At 41.9% G+C, this 24,236-nt stretch overlaps 1 protein-coding gene across 5 annotated transcripts in view; it reads right to left on the bottom strand.

Annotated features, from left to right (window-relative positions):
• SMTNL2 (smoothelin like 2) overlaps nucleotides 1–21,860 on the bottom strand; it is a 33,115-nt gene extending 11,255 nt beyond the window's left edge. For 4 of the 5 annotated variants that reach the window (XR_008208134.1, XR_008208135.1, XR_008208136.1 and 1 more), the window contains exons 1-6: nucleotides 21,757–21,846; nucleotides 20,217–20,347; nucleotides 15,053–15,129; nucleotides 12,382–13,429; nucleotides 3,090–3,177; nucleotides 2,164–2,403 (exon numbers count right to left, since the gene is read on the bottom strand). Coding sequence is in view for 2 of the 5 variants with exons in the window: in XM_052689122.1 (XP_052545082.1) it covers nucleotides 2,164–2,403; nucleotides 3,090–3,177; nucleotides 12,382–12,786 (733 nt within the window). In the remaining 3 variants the exon portion in view is untranslated. Of the gene's footprint in view, nucleotides 1–2,163; nucleotides 2,404–3,089; nucleotides 3,178–12,381; nucleotides 13,430–15,052; nucleotides 15,130–20,216; nucleotides 20,348–21,756 lie in introns of all 5 variants that reach the window. The other variant, XM_052689124.1, reaches the window with a different exon arrangement.
• Nucleotides 21,861–24,236: the final 2,376 nt, after the last annotated feature.

The raw sequence follows: 24,236 nt of genomic DNA, 5'->3' as shown, positions 1-24,236 counted from the left end.
TTTCTCTCCTTCCCTCATGATTTTTCAAATCATTTCCTGGTAAGACAGTCATGCACGGCTTTTCACCCACTGCGGTAAGAAGTAGCAGGCCTCTGTCTAGGTCCTATTGTAAATTAAAAAACCGGGTAAAGATTTTCCCCAGGGATTCATTCCCACAGCAACACTGTTGCACTACAGCAAAGATTGCGTTAACAGGCCAGAAAAGTCTATAAGAAAATGCCTTTGGTGAAATTGCGTTGGGAACACTGGGTCCTTCTAGGCCCTTGTGCAGACCTTAGAGGAGGGCATACAGCTATGGATATTTCACTGGAAGGAGAGAAGTGTGCTATGACTTAGCTCACCACAGTCATTTTGGCATATCTAAGCAGTATTGGGATGTCTACCACAATTGACAGCATAATTTAAATTACCCAATCTTAACTTACACTAGGAACTTTTCTAATTTTAAAGTAGAACGTACTCCAAAGGTAGCTCAAAAATCAACCTTGCATCTTCCTCCTCTTGCTTTTGAGGTTACATCTTTTGTGCTTTCCATCTTAGAGCCCCATACTGGAGTCTAGGCACCACAAATGTGGAGAATGGAGTGACTTGTCCAGACTTAACACTAACTAAAGCCAAAACGTTTTGTACAAGGCTTCTTCATTTATGGAAGGCTTCTCACATAGACAAAGATGAAAGACTGACATCTTGGAAGCAATTCAACCTAATTGCTGTCCAAATCACTCTATGAAGGCACTGAACCGCTGGCCTATTAAAGGACTCAGATCAACTAGACATCTCATTTATAACACTCCATTAAATGTCAGCATACAGAAGCAAATCTGGAACCACAAACAACTGCCAATCAGCTGTACAAATCTCACAGGTTTTAAGCTGGGGAGGAGTGTGATTTGAGATCACTGTGAAATGCCAGTACATTGTGTAATGGTAACAGCTTGGTGATATAAATCAGAAGCAGTTTTAGATAAAGCTCAAGTCGTCTATTTCTACTGGAATAAAAAGTCCTAAAGGCATCTTGTCCTTTTACGCATTTACACATGCAGACTACTAACTCTTCTTCTGCTCAGATAAATTTGCTTTAAAATCCAGAGTGGGCCCACTACTTTCCAGCTGTCATTAGCTTGCATTCAGTCACATTTTTCCGATTATCTGAGACATTCACCAATGAAACTGCATTCTGACCTTCTTCTCTGGCACCTATTGTTTTCCACTGTAGAGAATGCCTAACACTACACATGCATACCACTACGCAGATATACATAGATGCCCGCTTGCTTTGAACTGGTGGAGAGCCCAATAAACTAAAACAAGGATCCACGATACCCAGAAAATTGAATCTGCACGCAATCTTGTTAGCGATTTTAATACTGTCACGTACCTATTAAATGGAACTAGATGCTCAGATCTGAATCCCCCAGATATGGAACACGGAATCCCTCTCAAAATGCTTTGCATAAGGATACACTGGTGGGAATACTCACTTCCATTGGCAGATGAAGTCATTGTTCTCACTGAAATTGGGAGGGAGGGAGGGGAAGCAACAGAGGAATGCTTTCCTACATTCTTAGCTTGAATATGATAAAATTTGAAAGATGAAACTGCAAATACTCTGTTTCTCACTGGCAATTCCATCTGATCTATCTCTACTGTTTCTGATCAATAAAGCATCACCAACACTGAACACACACAAAATACAGCCCAAAGACAAATTATCTGACTATAAATCAAATGACATGAGCTTTTTTATTTTAAAAAATCTAACTTACAGATAAAATTCTGCAGTAACTTTGTCTATTTGTCAGTCTGCTGTCAGTCATTCCTCCCTCCAAACAATTTTTAAACCTGTTAGCAAATACTCCCTTAACTTCTCAAGATACTTCTTCAGTAACTGTACTAGAATATTAGGTTGCACTGTGAACTCAATTATATTAGGCAACAAAAATTCTCAGAAGATGTGACATTATAAACTCAACCTCCAACTGGGACCCACAATATTACAAATCGGAGCATCCCATTATGAAAGGGAAGCCATAGAAGCAAGGTTACATAATTACTTCCAGGTTACAGGACAATCTCCACATCCCTAGTTTCTTGAAGTAATGAAATGAAACAGAGCTTCAGAAAACATACTGCTTTTTTTTTTTTTTTATCCCCGTATTTTACCTGACTGGTTAGAAGTTTTCAATGCCATCTCATTTTTGCTCTGGTTTTGTCCAAGCAGGCCAGTGGATGCACTAGTTGTTCCTGCTGAATGAACGGTTTCTCCTGAAAACTTCTCTGATGTTCTGGTTACTGCAGTAACAGGAAGGTGGGGCATCTGTAAGGTCATTACAGGAGCATGGGCCTCAGGGGAAGAGTCTGACATATAAGAAGAGGTCAGCTCATGGGAGGCTTTTGCCTGACCTGGTGAATAAGAGAAAAGCAGAAAGAAAATAAATCTACTTAATACTTGTAATAAAATTACAAACTCTGTACAAAGTCAATCAAAGTATTCTACCCAGTTCTCCCTCTGAGACATTACACCATTTACAGCACCCTGCAGAAATTGAAGTACAATCCTGGTACCTGTCCTGCATGACATTCAGCAAAAACAGCCTTTTCAGATTATTAATTCATTAGCACCTACATTTGGTAAGCTCCTCCTCTTCCTCTGTGCAACCCAGCCACGTGATGCAGATTAGAAATCAGCATCCTTGTTCTTTTCTAGTTTCACAAAATGCTGGGCACCTCAGTTTTCTCTAAAATATAGATCAGAAGCAAACGCCCCCAGTGAAGGATGATTTAAATAGATTGGTAATTTGCAAGATGTTTTGAGATGTAAGGCTATAATGGAACTCAGAATAGCTGATCTTATTATCAGGGGGGCACTGAGATTATAGTCTCCAGTTTATGAAACAACACAGTGCATGCTTAACATTGAAGTTGAACATTAAAAGTTAGACTCCTAATTAGGAAATAAACAGCCGCAGCACAAAATCCATCCTGAAACCATTTCAGATTTTAATGGTTCCAACATCCAAAAGCTGCTCTATGACTGCCAGAATCAGGTATTTTTTAAAGTAATCCTTCAGTTCTTGCCCTGTTCCTACCTGATGAAGACTGATGCCCATTTTCAATGATGGAAGAACTACAAACTCTTCTAAACTCAGGTTTGTGGTGGTCATCCAGGTCTACACTCTGTCAGAACAGAAAATGGACACGACTAAATTTTAAACAGCATCAAAAGTTAAATTATCCAGAAACCCCAGCCAAGAACAGGCCTTCCTTTACCAGTGATCATGATATAGGAGGGGAGGAATTATTTAATTCCAAAGGCCAGAACTTGAAAACGGAACACTGGAATGTACAACTCACATCAATCCTCACATACTTGTCCCAGCAGGCCCCATACAACTAGCAGGGATCGTCCACTTTTGTTAGATAAAGCTATCAGTATCCACTGTGACTGTGATAAACTGAAGACCCTGTCTAATAGTTGAGAGACGAGAGAAATGCGAGATGTGTAACTCCAGATCAAATCTTCCTGTTCTATTTCTTTTATTTCATCAGAAATACTGAACCAGAAAGACTGGTGTTAAAGTAAGGGCGTCCACCATACTAGGAGCACATGGAAATCTGAGATGCTTCAGAGGACATAAATTTCCATCTATATATGAGAAAAGATAGGTGAATGTATCTGGTATTTACTTAACCATTTATTTGGAAAGAAAACCTTGATTTACTCAGTATTTTTCAGACAATAGGTTTAGTTTACTTCTCCTGACTGTTTCTGAGTCAGTGATCTTGCTGGAGTTACATACGCACTTCTGTGCTCTGCTAGATAAAGGTCTGGAGGCTACATAACAAGGCAAGTTTGGTCTGTTTACTGTTAAAATGTGTAAAAGGTACTGCTTTGTAAAAACAAGCCAAAACCAAACACAACCACAAGTTTTAACACAACGTGCCTTATAGCTCTATTAGGACAATTGAACTTTCTTTCATGCCCCAGTATGGTTTCATATACACCTAAAATAGCAGTGGTCCAAAAATCTAAAACTCTCTTAGAAGCAAAAGCACTATTAGGTCCACTGTTTTTTGTGGGATATCTTTCATTTAGAGACCTCTTGAAAGAGGAATTTTCGTAAAAGCAAGCTCCTCAGTTGCCTCTATGTGCTTTGCATACGGAGATTACTGATACATCAGAAATGGGAAAAAGTGAGATGTGTAAGGGACGACAATCAAGGCTGCTAGACATTAATGAGAACTGCACCACACTTATTCCTCAGTTCTTCTACTAGAGCACAGAGAAACTGTCAGATTACAGGAGTATTCTGTAACCAACTGCTCAGCTTGAAGCAGCAGCCTTGAACAGCATTAGAAAGCTTTTGCATATGGAGTAACCTCTGAAGAAAAACCGTAGAGGCATTTTTCACAAAACCTTATTTTGATGCAAACCTGGATTAAAAAATTGACAAGAGAGAAAACAACTCTACATTTATAGCTTCAGCAGGTGTTCACACTATATCACAATAAAACAACAACAAAACAGGCAAACAAATCACCTAAATGAAGATTCAGGTAACTTTGGAATTATTCCTACAAGACACTTACAGGAATTGCAAGAAAATAAGAAGAAATAAACAGAACGACCAAACTTCCTGGTCAAATACACGAGCAGAGATGGCTTCATGGTATACAATGCAAGTTGACTTCTGGAGCATTTAATCTGTCTGCTTGTATACTACAGGTCTTTGTGTCTCATGCAGTTACTCCAGCACTGTTGAGTGCCATCAGGCCCCCAGATGCCAATGAATAATGTTTGTTTAGATCTTCGTAAGCGATCATAGCCAGCTAGGCAATCACTCTGTTGCTTTCCCCATAGCAGGCTGGTTCTCTGCAGATGTCCTTTCAGCAGTCTGTCAACACTAAAGAGAGACTTTTCTGACAGTGTCAAAATAGAACATCCTTTTTATAATTTTAGTCCTCCTTGTTCACAAAGACATCATGCTGAACCACAAACAGTGCAGAAAGATTCTTAATGATTGTGCTCCTGCAAACATGTGAGATTTTCTCATCAAAAAAGGTCAGAACTCATCCTTTCTAATAATCACTGGCAGGTAGAAGGAGGCTTGCAAGAGGAGGTTGTGGAGTCTCCTTCTCTGGAGATGTTCAAGACCTGCCTGGATGCCGACCTGTGCAACCTGGTGTAGGGAACTGCTTTGGCAGGGGGGTTGGACTTGATGATCTCTGGAGGTCCCTTCCAACCCCTACAATTCTGTGAAATCCTTCAACAAAGGATGCATACTCAGTCACACAGCTACAGCTCTGCGATTCTGCTTTAAAATTCATCCTTCAAACATAACTTCACTCAGAGGGTGGTGACACACCGGAACAGGTTGCCCAGGGAGATTGTGGATGCCCCTGGAGGTATTCAAGGCCAGGCTGGATGTGGCTCTGGGCAGCCTGGTCTAGTGGCTGGCAACCCTGCCCATGCCATGGGGCCAGGAGGGGGGGACTGGAGGGGGGTGGTGTTGAAACTAGATGATCTTTGAGGTCCTTTTCAACCCAGGCCATTCTATGACTCTATGATTACCTATCTGTAACTGATAGCTTGACAAAAGCAAATCTCAGTATTGGGCCTGGTTAGAGAACCAAATTGAAATCTGGCATCAAAATACCAGAAAGACCGACTGTTGTTAACAACTGTGATTAACAACTAACACATGAATGCACACTTCTCTTTTTTTGTTTGGCTTTAGAAGCACAGTCATCTGGTAGACTGGAATACTGAGCACCATACTTGTAAGCAGTTTCATACAGCGTTGTGTTCTACATCTGCTTACCTGTCATATTCCTTTTATGTCACAACCAGAAGATGCATCAAACAGAGCTTTGCTAATTTATGTGATTATTCTGTCATTCTCTTATTGCAGATAAATCTTCAGGCATTTCCTCATGACATATGTGGGGCTATAAGCTAGATCTCACCTGTTTTCATCACACTTACATTTAAAAAAAAAAAAAAACAACAACAAAACACATGGAAAAGCAATAATGTGGTTGATGAAAAATTCTAGGGAGAAAAGTATAAAATTCTGGAAGGAACATCGTGAGGGCAGAAAGCAGCCTGTTTTCTTCTCATCAGGGAGAGGCAGAGAAGAGCTTTCTATTGAAACCAATATGGCCTCTGCCCACCATAACAGCCAAGCTGAGGCAGAAACCTAGACTAGCCACACCTTTCCCAAGCAGACCTCCCAAGGAGCATTAGAGGTGCCCTTATCTTTGACCGTGGCGAACTGTAGACTCTGGAAGTCCCTCTAGGGGCTGAGGGCATTGACTGAAGGAAGGAGAAAAAGAAGGGAAAGAATTCACAGAATGAATTTCCTGGGTTGGAAGGGACCTCAAGGATCATGACTCTCCAATCCCCCTGCCACACGCAGGGCCACCAACCTCCACGTTTAACGCTAAACCAGGCTGCCCAGGGCCCCATCCAATCTGGCCTTGAACACTTCCAGGGATGGACGGGGCATCCACAGCCTCTTTGGGCAGCTGTTCCAGCACCTCACCATTCTCAATGTAAAGAGTTTTCCCTTGACATCCAACTTAAATCTTTCCTCCCTCAACTTATAACCATTTCCCCTTGTCCTGCTGTTATCAACTCTTTCAAAGAGTTGATTCCCCTCCTGTTTGTAGGCTCTCTTTAGGTATTGAAAAGCTGCAATTAGGTCACCCCACAGCCTTCTTTTCTCCAGGCTGAACAAGCCCAGCTCCCTCAGCCTGTCTTTGTAGAGGAGGTGCTCCAGTCCCCTGATCATCTTCATAGCTCTCCTCTGGACCTTCTCCAACAGCTCTATCTTTCTTGTACTGGGGGTTCCAGACCTCAACAGAGTACTCCAGATGGGGCCTCACAAGAGCAGAGTAGAGGGGAACAATCATCTCCCTGTCCCTGCTGGCCACCCTTCTTCTAATGGAGCCCAGGATACCATCTGCTTTCTGAGCTGCAAGAGCACACTGCTGGGCTGAGTCAAGGACAATCTACAAACAATGTGTTTTTGAAGAGAAAACACATAGTTTTCCTAGTTTTTATGCTCTCAATTAAATGATATTTTCCTCAGCTTTGAGGGAAGTTGCCAACTAAAGACTCTTAACAGGCACTTCAATCCCTGGAAATCAGCAGACTGTTTACATGACAGACTCATCATAGGAATGCGCATAAGGAATGCGTCCGGGTTACCACCTTTAATCTCAAACTTCTCCAGACTTTGGAGCTGACAGAAATAAGTCCTATAATCTACATATACAGCTTCTCCAGAGGTCACACCAAGAAAAAATAGGCAAGGCTAGGTGAGCAGACTTTTCTATTCAAGGAAGAACTGACTAATACTTACTGATTCATCATGACAAGTGCAATTTACTAGCCTGATTCAAGGTAAAAGTAAATTTCTGGACAGAGGAAGCTTAAGTTCAGGGTAGTAATGCTAGATTAGAAGAAAGTGGAAATGTACTATCGCTTTTTATCCATCTGAAAGCCAAGCTGATCTAGATCCAGCCTGATAAGAATTTGGGCTGACATGTTTGTAGACCTTTTAATCACAGATGTTTATATGACACTAACTCAACAACTTAGTATCTTCAGATGAGCAGGACCTAAGCAAGTGATAATTCTCCTACTGCCTTTATCAGTCAAAATTCTCTGGAGCTGATGGAAACTGAATTTCATAGGTACATCCTCCAAACCTGAGATTTGATCAGAACTTTTCAGCGCTCTACCACAATTTTCACATTCAAAAAGTGAAAAACTAGGCATCAGGAAAGAAGGAAGGAATAGGGGGACACTCTAATTCACTAAAATCTGTCCTCTACCCTTAGAATTCCACAGCCTTTGTATTCAACAGATACACCCCTCCCAACACCACAAACACTGACTGTAATAGGCAAACTATCTATTTTAGCTGCTAAAGGTACCTCTGTGCTGTTCTCCCTGTTTTTCACAGAAGATATGCAAAACTAGCTGCTGAGAGTGACATTATAGGTAACTAGCAGCGAAAGCTTTGACCAAAAATTGTCAGAAACAAAGTAAGGAACTAATGACTTGTCAGGAGATGTAATTGAAAAAATGAAACATGATCTTCGCCGTGTTGCAAATTATTGTGCAGTTAGAACAGAGCTCAGAATATTGTGCTTCTACAAACAATGGAAACACAAGAATTCAGTCAAGTTCGTACTGTATTTCCTTGCAGACAGAAAAAGGACGGAACAGAGCAGAACAGTTCAGTAGGAAGGGTCCTACAAAGATCACCGAGTCCAAAAACAAGTCTCACATTGAATAGCTAAAAAGCTATTCTCAAATCTTTCGCCAAAATAAAAACATAAAACCATAGAAGCAGAGAACTTTTTGGAAAGAAACATCTTCAAATAGGAAAAAAGAAAGCAAGGTCCTTTTCTTTCACCTTGACAAAAATCACTGGAACAAGTTGGTGCTACTTCCAAAGTAATGCTGATTTTATCCTGGTTTGTTTTTTTTTTTTTTTAATATATACTGCAATTCGCTCAACACCATCCAAACCACACAGAACATATTAACGTAGCGTTCGAGTCTCACGCAAGAGTGCCTCTACTATGCTGGTATTATTTGATACATAAATGTATCTCTCTTAAAAATGTAACCATGTTATAATTAGAAATCACATCCAGTTTGCAGAATGATTAACTCAGAATCCTGTTCAATCCATGTAGTTCCAGCTCCAGAACTTATGCTATCCAATAGCCTTGCACCAGCTTCCTGGCTCCAATGATTACAGAAAGGAAAAAAAAAAAAAAAAAAAAAAGAAAGAAAGAAAGAAAGAAAAGAAAAAAAGAAAGAAAGGAAAAGAAAAATCTATGTGCCAAAAGTGCTGCATAAATGCTTTAAGAAAAATTAACTCAGAAGGCAAAAAACTAATCCAAATTTTTACATATAATAATTTTAAGCCAATCCCTACAGTTCTGACATTAGTTTTGTATACTGGCTACTGTCCATGCTGGATTTGGATGTTCCCTCTCAGCTCAGCAGCTATAATCTAAAGACCTTGGAACATTCCACAGAGCTACTTTTAAACATACTTGGTTATTGTTTATTCATTTTTAAAGAGATAGGAGATCTCATCTTTATTCAGTTTCAATAGTTCAGACTTTTCAGAAAAATCTACTTAGCTGAAGTTTAAGTCAAAACAAATTTACAGATCTAGCTGTAGCAACTGAACAAGTGGGTTTACTAAAGCACTGCAAATACAAAAAGCGATTCTCCTTTCATTACTAAGATTTCTAATCCATCCATACCCAAGATGGAAAAGGAAAAGTGAGCAATTTTCCATGTGTAATCTCTTGGAAGAACAGGGCAAATAAAACTGCCAGCGTAACAACCGTGGATACAAATGACCACCTGATATTAGAACTAACAAGTTACTTTCTGAACCGTCCTGCTCTGCAGAACTGAAATGTTCGCAGAGAGAGAAAAACAGAAAACAAACAAAAAACCTCAGAAAGGGGAGGGGGAAAGACAAAAGACAAGACAAGGAGCAAAAGCACGAAGAACACACTCCCTTCCCCACTCCACGCCCCCAAAACAGCCTTCTCCTGGAGTACCTGGAGAGCCCTGTCTCGAGTACAATGTAGATCTCGGGCAGATAACGCAAATCCTTTGTAACACTGTCACTGCTGTGTTGCATGCAGGAAATGCGGGCTAAAACTGTTATCTTGTTAGTCTACCCCACTTGATAGACAGGCAACTGGGTCCATCTAAATGAGCACATAGACTGTCGTATATCAGATTTCAAGGACGGTGTAGCAGAGACTAGCCAAAGATTATATTTAAAAGGATATTTGTGCCCTTACTATTTAATTATGCTCAGAACACCTTGGCCACATTTTCTTCTCAATGAAATCACCTTTAAAAGTAATCTAGCAATGTTACAAAACAACAATTCACACAATAAAGATGCTCAGAATCTTCAATACCTAATCTTCACCCTGAGAAAGAAACTCTCATCCGGAGCATTTTGATAGAAGCGTTGAAGGGAACAGAACTCGACTCCTTACTGGGATAAGAGCTGCATCAACTACACACCAGAAAGAAACCCAACCAATAAATCTTTTTCAGGAGCAAAAGAGTACTCTTATTCGCTGCTATTTCCAGAAATATATTAATTGCTTCTCCTATCTCAGACTTATATAAGCATTTACTGCGGATGGAAGTCTCATCAGTTTTTATCACAACCACTAATTTACCTGAAAACAAACACAGTAGCATTTATGGTTGTATTTCAATGAATATAAAGATGTTACAATTATGAAATAAAGAGGAGAGTTTGGCAAAGCAGATTATAATAACAAAAAGAGAATAGATAGAAAGCTTACCAGCATGCTGGACTCACTGCAAAACTCCAAAGGAGGGATCTCCAGAAGAGATCCTTTCCCCCGGTAGTCAGCTCTTAAATGGGTTTAGGAGAGGTGCAGCCAGGCTCCACCCCTTCCAGCAGCACAGGTGAATTGAATTGCCTTCACCTGTTCTCCCAGGGCTGACTCAGTGCTCACCTCAGGTGATCAATCAGAGGTTCAGGCCATGATTCAGCAGTTCTCGTACAATGATACTCTGTTTCAAGTGCTTCTGTTGCACAAATAGAAATTTCAGACAATTCAGGGAATATTTTCATTACCACAGAGAAACTGGGTGACCAACACAGTGATCAAGGCTTGTTCCTTAGTCATTTGAGCACAGCCACATTACATATTTTTTTGATCAACGCTGTAATCTCTGCATGCATTTGGTGTGTGTAGTTCTAGCTGCATCTCCCATGGTTCTTAGTACTGAGATTCCTTTACAGTCAGTTATGCTAACCCTGGAAGGCATCCATCCTTGCGGGGAAAATTGCTGGGAGGACACTGGGGAGCTAACAGTACTTTTGTGATCTTCCCTGAACCCTCAAAGCTAAGTAAGAAGGTTCCAGCCAAAACAAAAGCACATTCTGTGTTTCAGCCTAGACTGTTATCTAAAGCTGGATAATGCTATAGCCTCAGTGCAAACCTTATCACAGAGCATGGAGTACCCACCACAAATAGGCAGTGGCAATGGAGAAGGTGAGTTGTACGAGGCACCACTTCCTCTTATCCCTTCCCTGTCACTGAGCTTAGTTCTGTTTCTTGCAATGTAATAAGTGTGGCTGGCTCCATGGAGGAAAAAAAACACAAAACAAAACAAACAAACAAACGATCCAGAAGTTGTGTAAGCTGTTCATATTGATCTTTTGGGAGAAAAGGCAGCAACTGCTACAATAGCATTGGAACAGTACTGCATGTGGCTGCTTTGCCTTTTCATTTGGCCAGCTGTTGCCAAATACTTTCGGGTTGGTGGGAAGTAAAAGGGCTGGAATGTTGTACTGACTCTGCTCAATTGCACCCAAACAACTTCAAATTAGCTTAGTTTCCAAGCTTTTACTTTTTATCCCCAAGGCCTGGATAGCCAATCCCACAACTGTCCATGCTCCAAGTCTTTAAGAATCTTGCAAGAGATAGATTAATATTAAATGAAATAGGCTGCCAGTTTTGAAAGCTAGCTCTCTAATACCACATAGTTACATAACAATCATCATGTACTGTCTGGAGGCAATCTCTTGGCATCAAGGATTGCACAGGAACTCTCAGCTCCTTCCACAGAACCAGATGCACTAGAAAAGTATTACACTAAGCTCAGTGCCATATGAGCTTCCCACTAACTGAGCTTTCCATGCACCACATTATAAGGCTTCATCTCACAGAAGCAGTTCTACCACTGGGAAGAACATCTCTGTGCTAGTTTAGGACATGGAGACCATGACAGCTTGCATGGGGCACACCTCTCTAAAATTGAGCCAAAGTAGTACAGGACAGCACTTGTGCCTCAAAACTGTCACACTTCAGCACACTAAGTCACTGTGTTAGGTAAGCACATTATTACCTGCTACATATATGCTGAGTTTTTCTCCTTTGTGAGCTTGGCAACTGACAAACAGCACTGCGGGCACACAGGTCCCCCCTGAATCTTAAAAGGATATACAGACATTCACCTACACATAAATACTGATAGCTGAGACTGCCACAACGTCTCTTCTTACTTCTAACCACACTCAACTGAGAGATTGCTACCACTCTAAGCAAGATCTCAGTTTGGCCAAGTAGCACTATAATCAGAAACATCTCCAGCTGGCATAACAGTCAAGACCATTTCTCTAGACACCCTCCAAAAGCTCATAAATATTCAATGCACAAGATTGTAAACATTCCCCCGTGTTACCTACAGCTCAGTGTAGACGCATCCACTCACATCAAGTGCTCATGCATCCTCATGACCCTCCCTACATTGCCCCCCAAACCACAGCCGGCACTTACTTGGCTCCGACCAGACACTGCTAGCTTCGCAAGGGTGGAGAACCTGTCTGCAGAAAAAGCCGGCACTGGAGAGCTGGGTCCCACACCTGGAGGGCTCCTCTCTGCCTCCTCCTGCCACTCTTGCGGCAGTCCCGCCGACCGGCTAAGGGCCTCCACCTGCCGAGCAAGACGCTCCAGCTGCACCCTCAGGCGTTGGTTCTCCTGCTGCAGCTCTGAGACGGTGCGAGCCAGGGGGCTAGCGAGGCGCAGCACCTCATCCACCTGCCGACTCACGCCTTGCTTGAACACCTGAATGTCCACATGGATCTCCCGAACAGCGCCTCGCAACGTGTCTTCATAGCGCCCCAACGCCTCGCATACCGTCTTTGCTTCGTGGCTGTTCAGGTTGTCGATCTCGCTAGCCATGGTGTTCACGGCCCGCAGTTTCTGTGGTGCGGCCAAATAGGTTCGGGGGAAACTCGGGAGCCGACGGCTCAGTAATCCGAACAGATCTCTCCCTGCTGCCACCGCCTTCTCGTCCCCTCGGAGCGCGCACAAAACCTCCCCTTACCCGCTCTTAAGCCCAACCCCCGCATCGGCCTGCCCCCACGGCTGCCGGAGCCCGGTTCGCTCCCACAGCGTGGACACAAAGCTCCGCAGAGCCTGCAGAGCGCCCGGCGGCGTCACTGCAGCAGTGTCGCGCCGTAGCGGGGCACCGGGGCAACCAAACCAGGAGCTGAGTGACTGCCCAGCGCCGCCCAACTCAGTGTGTGCTCCTTCAGAGGAGATGTAATTTCACTAGAGAACAAACGAAAGAGGGAGGGAGAAGGAGCGGGGGCAGTGGGGGTTCACAGCTGTCGGCGCCCTTGAGGGAAAGGTCGGGAGTGGCGGGCTGCAGGCTGTGTTACGGAACCGGACCTGGAGGAGGTGGATGATGCAGAGCTTGTGTGTGAAGGGAGTGAAGAGGAGATGGTGGTCTGGCAGGAACGAGGAGAGCAAGCGAAGAGGTCATCATCTCGTGTTTCCTCGGTTGCTTGCATGACAATGCCGAAGTAAACAGAACATATTCCTTCCTGAAGGACACGAAGACAAAGGGTGATAACTGGCTCTGAGACAACTTCTGAAGAAATGCACATATGTGCACCTTTCCCTATGAGTAGAGAATCAGCTCCCACAACCTGCTGACCATGTTCCTTTATTCATTAGAGCATGAAACAGAAACGTGACATCCTGCATGCTCCTTAATCAGAGAAAGTTTGAAGTGGAGGAACTACCTTGCTGACTTTGTCAGCATACTTTTTACTTTGCTACTTTCAGAACTGCTTTATGCTTTCTAGTGAAGTGTAACAATATAGTATGTTTATGTCTTTTCAGTTCCCACATAACAGCGTGCTTTGCAGTACACAAGACATACACATGCCAGTGCTGTACTCATGTACTCAAATCTAGACATACAAATCAAAGCTATGCATGCTCTGAAGATCAGAGGCCTTGCACTTAACTGCACCAAATATGATTGTTAGCAAGTGCACATGTGAATAGATTGCAAGTGCTCTTTATGCAATCTCTCAGAGTGCCATGTTGCAGTCATAATTCCAGAGCCCTTAAAACCAGTTGTGCCCCAGAGCATACGTTAAGTCATTCCCAGAGAGATTTCTGTAGTTGAGATTTGTTTCCACTTGAATCTCATTTCTAAGTTTTAGTTCCTTGAATCTCTTTTCATTCACTTGCACTTAGTGCAGGGACTGGCCGCTGGGTTCATCTTCCCTCTGCCCCTGACCTTCCAGCAGTCATTGTACAAGTCACTTAATTTTTCCACCTGCTGAGGTTTTAAGACCCTTTATGCTCTTCTGCCAGAAGATATAACAGGATATCTTCTAACAGGTGGTGGGTGTGATTTCTGTTTGTTGTCAGGCTTTTTTTTTTAAAAAAGGCTGAAGGCTCATATAAAGAAAGAAGGGGGTTCCTACTCCACAGTAGCTAGGACATGTTATGGGGTTCTGTTACCAGATCTCTCTGGAGAGTACTGTTGGTGACTTTTACATTTGATACTACAATTGAGCATTGTAAACCACAAGATACTGTTCATATTTCCACACTGGAACAATATCTTTTAGGGAAACAATATCTTGTAGGGAAATCTGAGATCATGTTTATCATTTCCCACTATCCAGTGTCTGAAAATAAAAGCATGTTCTCTCCCAGCAGTCAGAGGAGCTATCCCTCCAAAGCTTATGGGGCTGTACTTGAATGAGTGTAAGGAAAGCAGGGGAGCACAGCCCGATAGTTGTGGGGTTGTTCTGCCCAGGTGAGGAGGATAAACTCCCTCTCACCATAATCACAGAATCATGGAACTGTAGGGGTTGGAAGGTTCCTCTTAGAGATCATAGAGGTCAACCCTCTTGCCAAAGCAGGCTCCCTATAGCAGGTGCACAGGTAGGCATCCAGATAGGCCTTGAATATCTTCAGAGAAGGAGAATCCACAGCCTCCCTGGGCAGCCTGATGGTGCTTCATCACCATCATTGTGAAGTTCTGATACTTGCCAGGTGCAAGATTCTACACTTGCTTTTGTTAAACCTTATCTGGTTTCTTATTGCCCATAATCTGGTAACTTAACTTCAGATGACATTTCTGTTCTTTATCAAGTGTTACCGTCCTTGCTGTCCCAAAGATATGGAGAGAGAAAGGAACTCGCCATTTTTTCCATGGATGTGAATGACTGAGTTGAAGATGAGCTGGAGAATCCTCACAAGCAACACAAATGCTTTCTAGAAGAAATTTGAAGTTGTTCACATTTCAAACCTTGAAAAAAATACATCCTACTAACACAGGCTAACCTAAGAACAAAGTAATCCACTGGTATTTATGTACCAAGGATTTATAGAGGTGCCTTAGATGTAGAAAGACTTTGGTTAACCTAAATAACAGAAACAGATCCTAGAACCAGGCAAGTTGAAGATTGTTTTCCAATGAGGTTTCTTAGCTGAATAGCTGTGAAAATTACAATATTTCAGCAACTAAATAAAGGACTGTAAACATCATTAATATTATAAATGATTTATGATCTCAGCAGCTTATCTGAATCGTTAGTTTTGCTCTGAGAAGCTTATTTGAAAATAGTAGAAGATAACAATCACCTTGTGCAGGCTGAGAGCCAAGAGTCTTCAGGTGCTTAGCATAACTGACAGGCAACTTTTCTGTTCTTGGCACCAGAGATTATCACAGCACCACAATAATGATGGTAGAGAAATAACAGAGTGTGCGCACTAAGCATACATCTGCAGATAAATGGGCAGGTGTAACTTACAGACATCAAAAAGAGCAGCCATTCCTGTTCCTACAAGGTCTTTCAGCACTTTTTTTTTTGCCATATTCACTCACTACAAAAAGGACTAGCAGAGCTAACAGTCTCTACAACACACTGGGGTGCCAAGCCCTGTCAAGGATAATGTTTAAGAGACAGCAGTTGCTGCCATGGTTGCAAACTTTGTTTTCTCAATAGTGATCTCAGATAACATTGAGGCCCAGTCATCTTCTTCTCAGCAAATTGCTATCCGATCATGTGTCTGACAGCATTCCATGGGCAGTTCTAATTCTTTCCAGATCAAACTTCTAGCTTTTCATGGCAGTAGGCAACATGATACCCTGGCCCAGCACCAGCTTATACAGGGCTGCCAGGCAAGGGAAAGGCCTCAGCAATGGGACATTTTTTGAATGCACCTGTCCCAGAGTGCTCTGTTACAGAAGAGGTGGAAAAAGTCTTCTGTCACTTCACCAAAACCAGTTCCTTAATCACATCTCCTACTTAGCACCTGCTTCATCATGCGCTGCATCTTAAAACGTGGCTTATCATTAGCTATTATTTTCCACAGCACTCAGCCTACCCAGTCTGGGGCACAGAGGTGAGATATCACTGAAAAATCCAAGACTGGGTACAAGTGAGCAAAAAGTAGAAATAACCAAAAGCCTCGTGGGTCCCCATCATACTGTGAAAGTTACCCAGGCTGAGGATCTCACAAGCAAATCCCTGGGAGGAAGGATGAAAAATTACTAGCATAGTCATTGATTGACCTTTGAATTTCACATGTGAAAGGAGCAGAGCCACCCAACATTACAGGAAGCAACAGGTCTGCAGTCAGCACCTTGATATCCTTTAAAGACAGAACACACTTGCACACTCCCATGGCCATGAAGTTGCCAAAAAGACATGCAAAACTCCCGAATGGCTAGCGTTTTTGTTCCCCCAGTCAGCTAATTGTTGTCTGCTTGTCTTTGCTCTAAGAAATACCTCTGCCAAACCTTCGAAGAATTTCAGGAATGTTAAGAGACCAGCAGCATGCTGCTCTTCCTCATGCTTTGGGTGTAGTGTGCTGCCAGGTACCCCACTATCTCGCCTTGCATTCCCCAGGCACTTCATAAACTACTCTAACTTTGACTGTGGAATTATCCAGGGCTCTTCAGCCATTTCTCGGGCAAGGGACTTTTAGCAGCTTTCCTGAGTGATAATGCTGGCTCATGAGCTCCTCACGTATCCTTACCAAATTATTCAACATATGCCTGTGTACAACATAAAAATTCCCACCGTTTGATCATGGCCCATCAATATGTATGTTTGTCTATTCTTCTGACTGGAGTTTTTTCCCCCCCCCCACACACACTCACATCCTCAGAATTATTTGCTTTTCCAGCTCCACATCCCTCCCAGCTTCCTACAACCTGTCCTGTTGTTTTGCATTGTTTTGGAGGGAAATCATAAGTGTTAAAACTTGCTAACAGCCTATTTAACCCTTGCCTACTGTGCATTTTTGGCCTATATGACATAGGTGATATACTTAAACTTTCATTAAATCTGTGACTGTAAAAGCAATTGGCAATAGAGTCAAACATTTACTAAGGGCTGTCACTTTACATTAACCGTATGACTCCTGAAGGATTGGAAAAGACTTCACTGAAGACAGAATCCAGGCCTTGCATATCCACATTAAACATAATGGCAGGAAGGACCTGAGGCTTTTATTAGAGGTAAATATGTATGTGCTGTACCAGTAATTTGAAAATTATGACAGTAAACATTCCAGTTTCAGCTTTAATACCAGAAAATAAATCTGTAGTTATTTAACTAGTTCCTGCAGTAATGAGATTTATAGCTATGCTGCTAAGATCTGAATGCAGGCTTCAGACTTGATTTTGAAAATTGTATATCAACTGCACAGAACTTTGCTCTGAGAAATGGAAGCTTCTGGAAACCACTTCCCTCTTCCTCACACAACTATGTTAACAACAGTTACCAGGCTTTTGCCAAATATTTGAACATTTCACCAGAGGAAGCAGTTATGCTTTTGCTTTAGTAGGCTAGTGTAACCCATAGGTCAACAACTTAATTTAAACTTGTTACCTTCAGCAAAAGTAATGAGCCTTGCTCAAGGTTGAAAATAGCTGAGTAACAAAGAATTGTGTTGCTTATCTAGACTAATTGTGTTATTCTTCTACGCTGATAAGATATTCACAGAAAGAGGCGGATAAAACCATTCCCTTCTCACTTTTGTTTGGCTTCATCAAAAACCTTTAATCACAGCTGATACTAAGCATTTTTTAAACATTTCCTAAGTGCCAGTATGAGGAACTGAAAGCCACTAGTCTACGAACAATGGACACACTGGACCCAGCTAAGGAATGAGCATTAGGATAATGAACACTGATATCTGGAGAGCAGCACTGTGCTTCCCAAAACCTTGTTTCAGTTTGTTTTATGTAGAATCAGTTTAACCCCAATTACTTAAGATAACATATATACCTTCCCACAATTTGATTAGCAACTCCTTTAAGAATAGCAAGATCTTTATCCTCATTTTAGAGACAGCAGAGTAAGCTATGTATTTGCTGGACTGATCTTTCTACAGCACCAGAAACTAAGTTGCTGGGTGGGAATTTCAGCTTTTCATTGCCCTCCTTTAGTCTTCTAGCATCAAAACTGTTGCCTTTGTGCTGCTTCAGCTTTCCCCCCTACTGCTCTGAAAGACAACAGCTAGGAGAGCGTCCCCCCTATGATACAATCCTTAGCAAAGAAATATTTAAGATTTCTCCAATGCAGTTTAGCTAATATGGCTTCATCATCCTTCATTCTGAAAAATGCAGGGAACTTCCATATGCTTCTGGTTTTGAAATTTCCTATCAAATCTTTCGCAGGACTCTTTCTTCTCCACTGTATTTAGAAAGATGTGGTTTTCTTATATGATCTGCAGGACTGTGAAACTGGCAGTTCCTTTACCTTTATCTTGTACTGAAGAAGAAGCTTGAGGTCTTAGCTCTGAACTAGCATGGACAAGTAATACCCAGAATAGTTGAGATGCAGAACAGAATCACAGGTGTTCAGCAACTGTTATCCTGGAGCCACTGGAATAAGTAATGCCTTTCTTACTTTTCACTATTGCATTCCTAATCAGGACCTTACAGTGCAGACCAGCACTGGGCTACCCCCACCAACAGTACCTCTCAGTGAAGCAGGCTGTGCGTTGGCCAGCAGTATGTCTACATAGAAACATACAGGCAGACATAAACTTGCTCTTCTGTTAAAAGCACACTGTAAGCTACATTGACACAATTCACCATAACCAATTGCTAAAGGAGAAAGAACGGACATTATCTCAGTACTGCTTGGCAAGGTCTGAAGCTCACCTTTCCTTAGAGTATACGCTTGATAAATTGAGTACTTATTTGACGTCTCTCATGCTGTCATTACAGGCATGCTAAGATTTGGAGAACTAGCAATCAGATAAGAGTCTGGCTTGCACCCCTAAGAAACACGTAACTTTGTTCTGAATGTTTTCAGCAGTCAACAGAAATAGCACTTGCAAAAGGTCAGCAACTCATTTTTCTGGACCCAGTAACAATTACAAGGCCAGCAAGTTTGTTCTGTGATGATACGCACAGTAAATTATGACTTGCAGGAGCCGCATGACAGCATTAGTAAATTAAATGCAGTAATATGAGTTGCAGCTTAGATGTTGTGCTCTTTATGGTGAAGGGATATTATTTTCCACCAAATAAAAGCATACAGAATATATGGCCGAGAAGAGGAAAATGATGATGCAGCATGATGATTCTGTGTATTTATGAAGCACCAGGCTTTGTAACAAGATGCCCAGTGTCACTTAGAACCACTATATCACCCACCACGTGTGTTTTCAGCAATGGTAAGTGAACACTGAGATCAGAAGGCCAGTGACTAGGAGGGTTTGCTTTGAATGCATGTGCCTAAGCAAAGAGATTTCAGTAAATATAATAACCACAGAAGTCTCCTATTCCAAACTTCTGAGCTGCACAACACCTCACTAAAATACTGAGATGGATGGCTAAATCCTCAGGATAAAGACAATGCAGAAAAAAAAAAATAGACAGTTTTGATTCCTGTTCTCTTCTGATTCTGCTGTGGGTTTCCCGTGCAATGGAACACAAACACCTGATAGCAGAGCATTTGAGAATAACACAGCAGAATGAATATGACCTTTAGATAACAAAGCGACCAGAGGAAACCGAGGCCTGCAATTTTGGCTACGGTAATTCAGCTACATGCAAGAATGACAATCAAACCAGGTAGTTAAAAAACAGAAAGCAGTCTGTTTCTCAGGAAAGAAAGCTCAATTAACAGTTTGGTTTTTGTGAGTGACATTTTAACTCCAGGATATCAAGCTCTTCACAGCATTGGCTAAAAAAGGAAGGCAATGCCTATTACACAATGATTAGCTAAATGAGAAGGAAACTGAACTTTAGGAAATAGATATTTTAAACATCAGATCAGAAAGCAGACAGGCTGTGATATTCACTTATGGAAAATATTTCTCTTGAGAAAACCCACCTCTCTGGTTTCTTTAAGGAATATGTAAGAGAAGAAAGATCCTGTGGACTATGGTGTCACATCCTTCTTAGGTGTTATGGATGCAGAACTTCTCCTGGACTGCTTAGGCTCTGCCTCTGAGCTGGATATCACTGAAAGGCAAAGACAAGGGAAGCTACATGACAGAAATAAAATCTAGGAAATAAAAAAAAAAAAGAAAAAAGAATTACTTACTAAGACACTGGGAGTGACCCTGTATTTCAGAGAGCAGAAGCAAAACTCACATCTTGGGAAGATGAAAATTACTGCCCAGGTGAAGTGATCTTCCTTGGCGTCCTTTTCTCCCCTGTTCCTTATCACGTACAGAGAACTACAGCCTAAGAGCTAGAAATCTATAAATTCTGTCATGATGAAGAGTGGAAATGATTCCTTTCTGAAGGTACCTGCTGATCCGATCGGGAGTGTAATCAGAACAAAAAAAAAAAAAAAGCCAACCTAAAAAAAAACAAACATCAAACCAAGCTCCATAGCAAACAGTGATTACTCTCGTATCACGCTCCTCCCTGTGAACAGCCCCTGATCAATCTGCTGTACATTTCATTTGAGAAGATTATGCCAACAGAGGCACCACTGTGTGAACAAAACAGAAATGAGGAGCTTGTGCCAATACTTTCAGAATACAGCCACTACCTCTATTTATGCCCACATGCCATTTGGGAGTGCATCTCTTTAACAGTATGAAATTTCCATTACTCTCTATCTTTGTACACATTATCCCTTAGAAATGGCCTTGAATTATTGTAACTGTAGACTCTAGTAGTCTGTTAAATATTTGCTGCCCTTCATCTCAGGTACAGCTGTATCTCAATGAGAGGCAGGAATACTTCTCCCCTATTAAAACTTCAAGAACTGTGGGAGAAAATACACATTCTTCAAATATTATCATTCCATATTATTTACTGTATTCTTCTTCTGTAATTGCCAGGCAACAGACATTCTGAAGGCACTTAGAAATAGCCTCTGCACTGCTTAAGTGTGTTAGGATTGACTGAAAATTACAGTGTTGCTGTAAGTTTCATTCACTAGATTTTAAGATCAGGCGGAACAATGAGATTGCCTCATTTGCATTCCCAAACACTCTCCATAGCCCATGAGCAGCCAGAAGAGTGCTGGTAAATAATTCATAATGGGTATACAGTTTTAAGTCCAAATTTAAGAGGAACATTAGATGCCTGTCTGAAAGAGAATATGTTCATACATGATCCAGAATACCTGGGAACATCAGTTCCAAACTAACTTCCTGCAGAACATTTGCTAATGAATTAAACCAAGACAGTAAGAGAATTCAATCAAGCAGCAAATCTCAAACATACTTACTGTAATGAGAGCATGGGGACAGTCCTCATCCTCAGGAACATTCCAGCTGTATGAAGTGAGAGCTGTGTACTCTCAACAAACACAATTAGCAGAGTAGCATAGCTAGGCTAGTATTTTTCAGGTTGTATAACTAGAAAGATCATTGTGGTGGAAAGTGATAATCAAAAATAAATGAAATACTCACCTACATCCTCGGCTTACAGCAAAAACTCCAAAGATCACTATCTCCAAACAGAGATGCTTCTCTAGTGGCAGTTAGCCCTTAAATGGGGTCTGGGAGAGGTGCAGCCAGGTGGTGAATTGCCTTCACCTGTGCTCCTGTGGCTGACTCACTGCTTGCCTCAGGTGATCAAACAGTGGTTCAGGCTGTGATTCAACAATTCCCATACAAGTTGAGAGATGGAAAGTGTAGTGGGCAGGGATCAAGATCAAAAGAGAATTTTACATTTAATTATCTGTGAAATGGGAATAAAAGATGGCATCAGGTTTCATGCTGACAGGGTTGTGAGAACTGCAGTTGGCTGACTCTTAAGAAGTCTGTCCTTCAGCAGAACAACTGGAAGATCCTTTATTAGTAGAGACCTGTGAAAGAACAACAGGAAAAAATATGAGTAGAGAGCTCTGTCTGGTCCCCATACCTACGTTTTTTTTTTACCAAAACTATACAACAAAACAGTGTTAGTAACCTGCTCAAGGAGAAGAGTTGCCTAAAGTTAGTCAATTCTATCCATTTGTGGCAGTCAAGATTTGATCAAAACAGGATCCCAGCTGGGTTGCACATCCCTGTATGCCTAAGAGGGACAGCCTGTACCTGAAGTACACCACAGAGGCAGACTAAGCTTGAAAGGGAGAGGAGCTTTATTACCTTGGAAATACAAGGGGCCCAGATTAACCAAGGCTTCAGAAAAGCAGCAGCAAAAAAGACCTGGAAAAAAAAACTGCTGTCATCCGCAGTGACTTCAGTACTTTGACTTAACTGCTCCCATACTGCTCTCAGTCCTGAGTCAACTTTCTCCACAATTGCACATGCCAAAGAGGGGGTAACAAAACCCACAGCTGAGGAGAAGGTAGGTTATCCAGCTCTTGTCAGGTAATGTTTTTTTGTGACTTTGTCAGGCTTCTTTTCACATAGAAAGCCAGGGAGACATAGCAGTGTATCAAGAAAACCGTCAGAAGCCTGGGAAACTCAGCTCAGCTTTCACCTGGTACCTCAATTAAATTTGTGTAGCCTACAGACAGTCCTTTTTCACATGTGTTTCAATGGTTGGGAAGAACAGTTATGAAGACAACAACTACAGTTTTGATACTGAGTAAAATAACTCACGTAGGAAAAATGCAGAGTAGAGCGGAGTGTTGGTTGGACAGCTTTCTAATTCTGTGCTGCAACACAGCTGGACGGTTAGAAACTAATCCTGATAGCTGTACGCAACACAACCATTGCTGGCAGCTCGTCCTGCTAAGCACAGTACTAAAGATTCAATAAGAGTTAAAATTAAGTTGTTGAACTACCACAATCAAATCAGAAAAGGGTGAGCAAAACAAATGAACATTTAAAGCTCAAACTCCTCACGTCTCTGCTGGGTAGACCTACAAACAGGACCCTATATGTGGCTGAAATAACAAGAGAACAAATTCATTCTCAGAACTTAATCAACACAGCTGCAGCACTGACATGCATGAAGATGGAACCAAGGGAAGAACAGAAGCACAGACAACCATGATGATAAAAACATAAACTCACCAGCTGTCATCATCTGTCTTCTTACAATCCAAGTAACTGTCACTGAATCTCTTCTCTGCAGATCACCTTATTAGTCATGCTGTGTTTCAAAGGGTAGGCTCAGCCTTTGATCACATTACAATTTTTCTAAGAAGGGCAACAACTGGCTCCAAATAAGGTTTATACATAGTCACAAACCCTACATCTTCTGAGAGGAGGCTGTCCAAGTGTCCTTCTCACAAAGAATTTCCTTCTCACAGAGAAGCTCTGTATATAATTTACTTCTCTTTGTTATTATACGAACTCTATGTTGTATATATGTTGTTATTATACTTCTCTTTGTTGTTATACGAACAATAAATGCTCCTCAAGCAGAGCCGCAGAGAGTGAAAACAGTGTTTGAGAAAACTTCACCTATCGTTTTATCATCTGATTGTGTGTTTTGGAAATAGGATGATATGAATCACAGAACCACAGAATTGTAGGGGTTGGAAGGGACCTCCAGAGATCATCAAGTCCAACCCCCTGCCAAAGCAGTTCCCTACAGCAGGTCGCACAGGTCGGCATCCAGGCAGGTCTTGAACATCTCCAGAGAAGGAGACTCCACCACCTCCCTGGGCAGCCTGTTCCAGTGCTCCGTCACCTCACTGCACAGAAGTTCTTGCGCATGTTTGTGCGGAACTTCCTATGCTGCAATTTCCAGCTGTTTCCCCTTGTCCTGTCTCCACTCACCACTGAAAAGAGTCTGGCTTCGCCATTCTGCCCCCCACACCTTAGATATTTATAGACCTGGATCAGGTCCCCTCTCAGTCTTCTTTTCTCAAGGCTGAACAGACCCAGTTCACTCAGCCTTTCTTCATAGCAGAGATGCTCCAGGCCCCTCAGCATCATTGTGGCCCTCCACTGGACTCTTTCCAAGAGATCCTTGTCTTTTTTGTACTGGG

Source organism: Tympanuchus pallidicinctus, unplaced genomic scaffold, assembly GCF_026119805.1.
Source record: "Tympanuchus pallidicinctus isolate F22 unplaced genomic scaffold, pur_lepc_1.0 scaffold24, whole genome shotgun sequence".
NCBI classification, from domain to species: Eukaryota; Metazoa; Chordata; class Aves; order Galliformes; family Phasianidae; genus Tympanuchus; species Tympanuchus pallidicinctus.
This window is presented reverse-complemented; position numbering and strand designations above follow the sequence as displayed.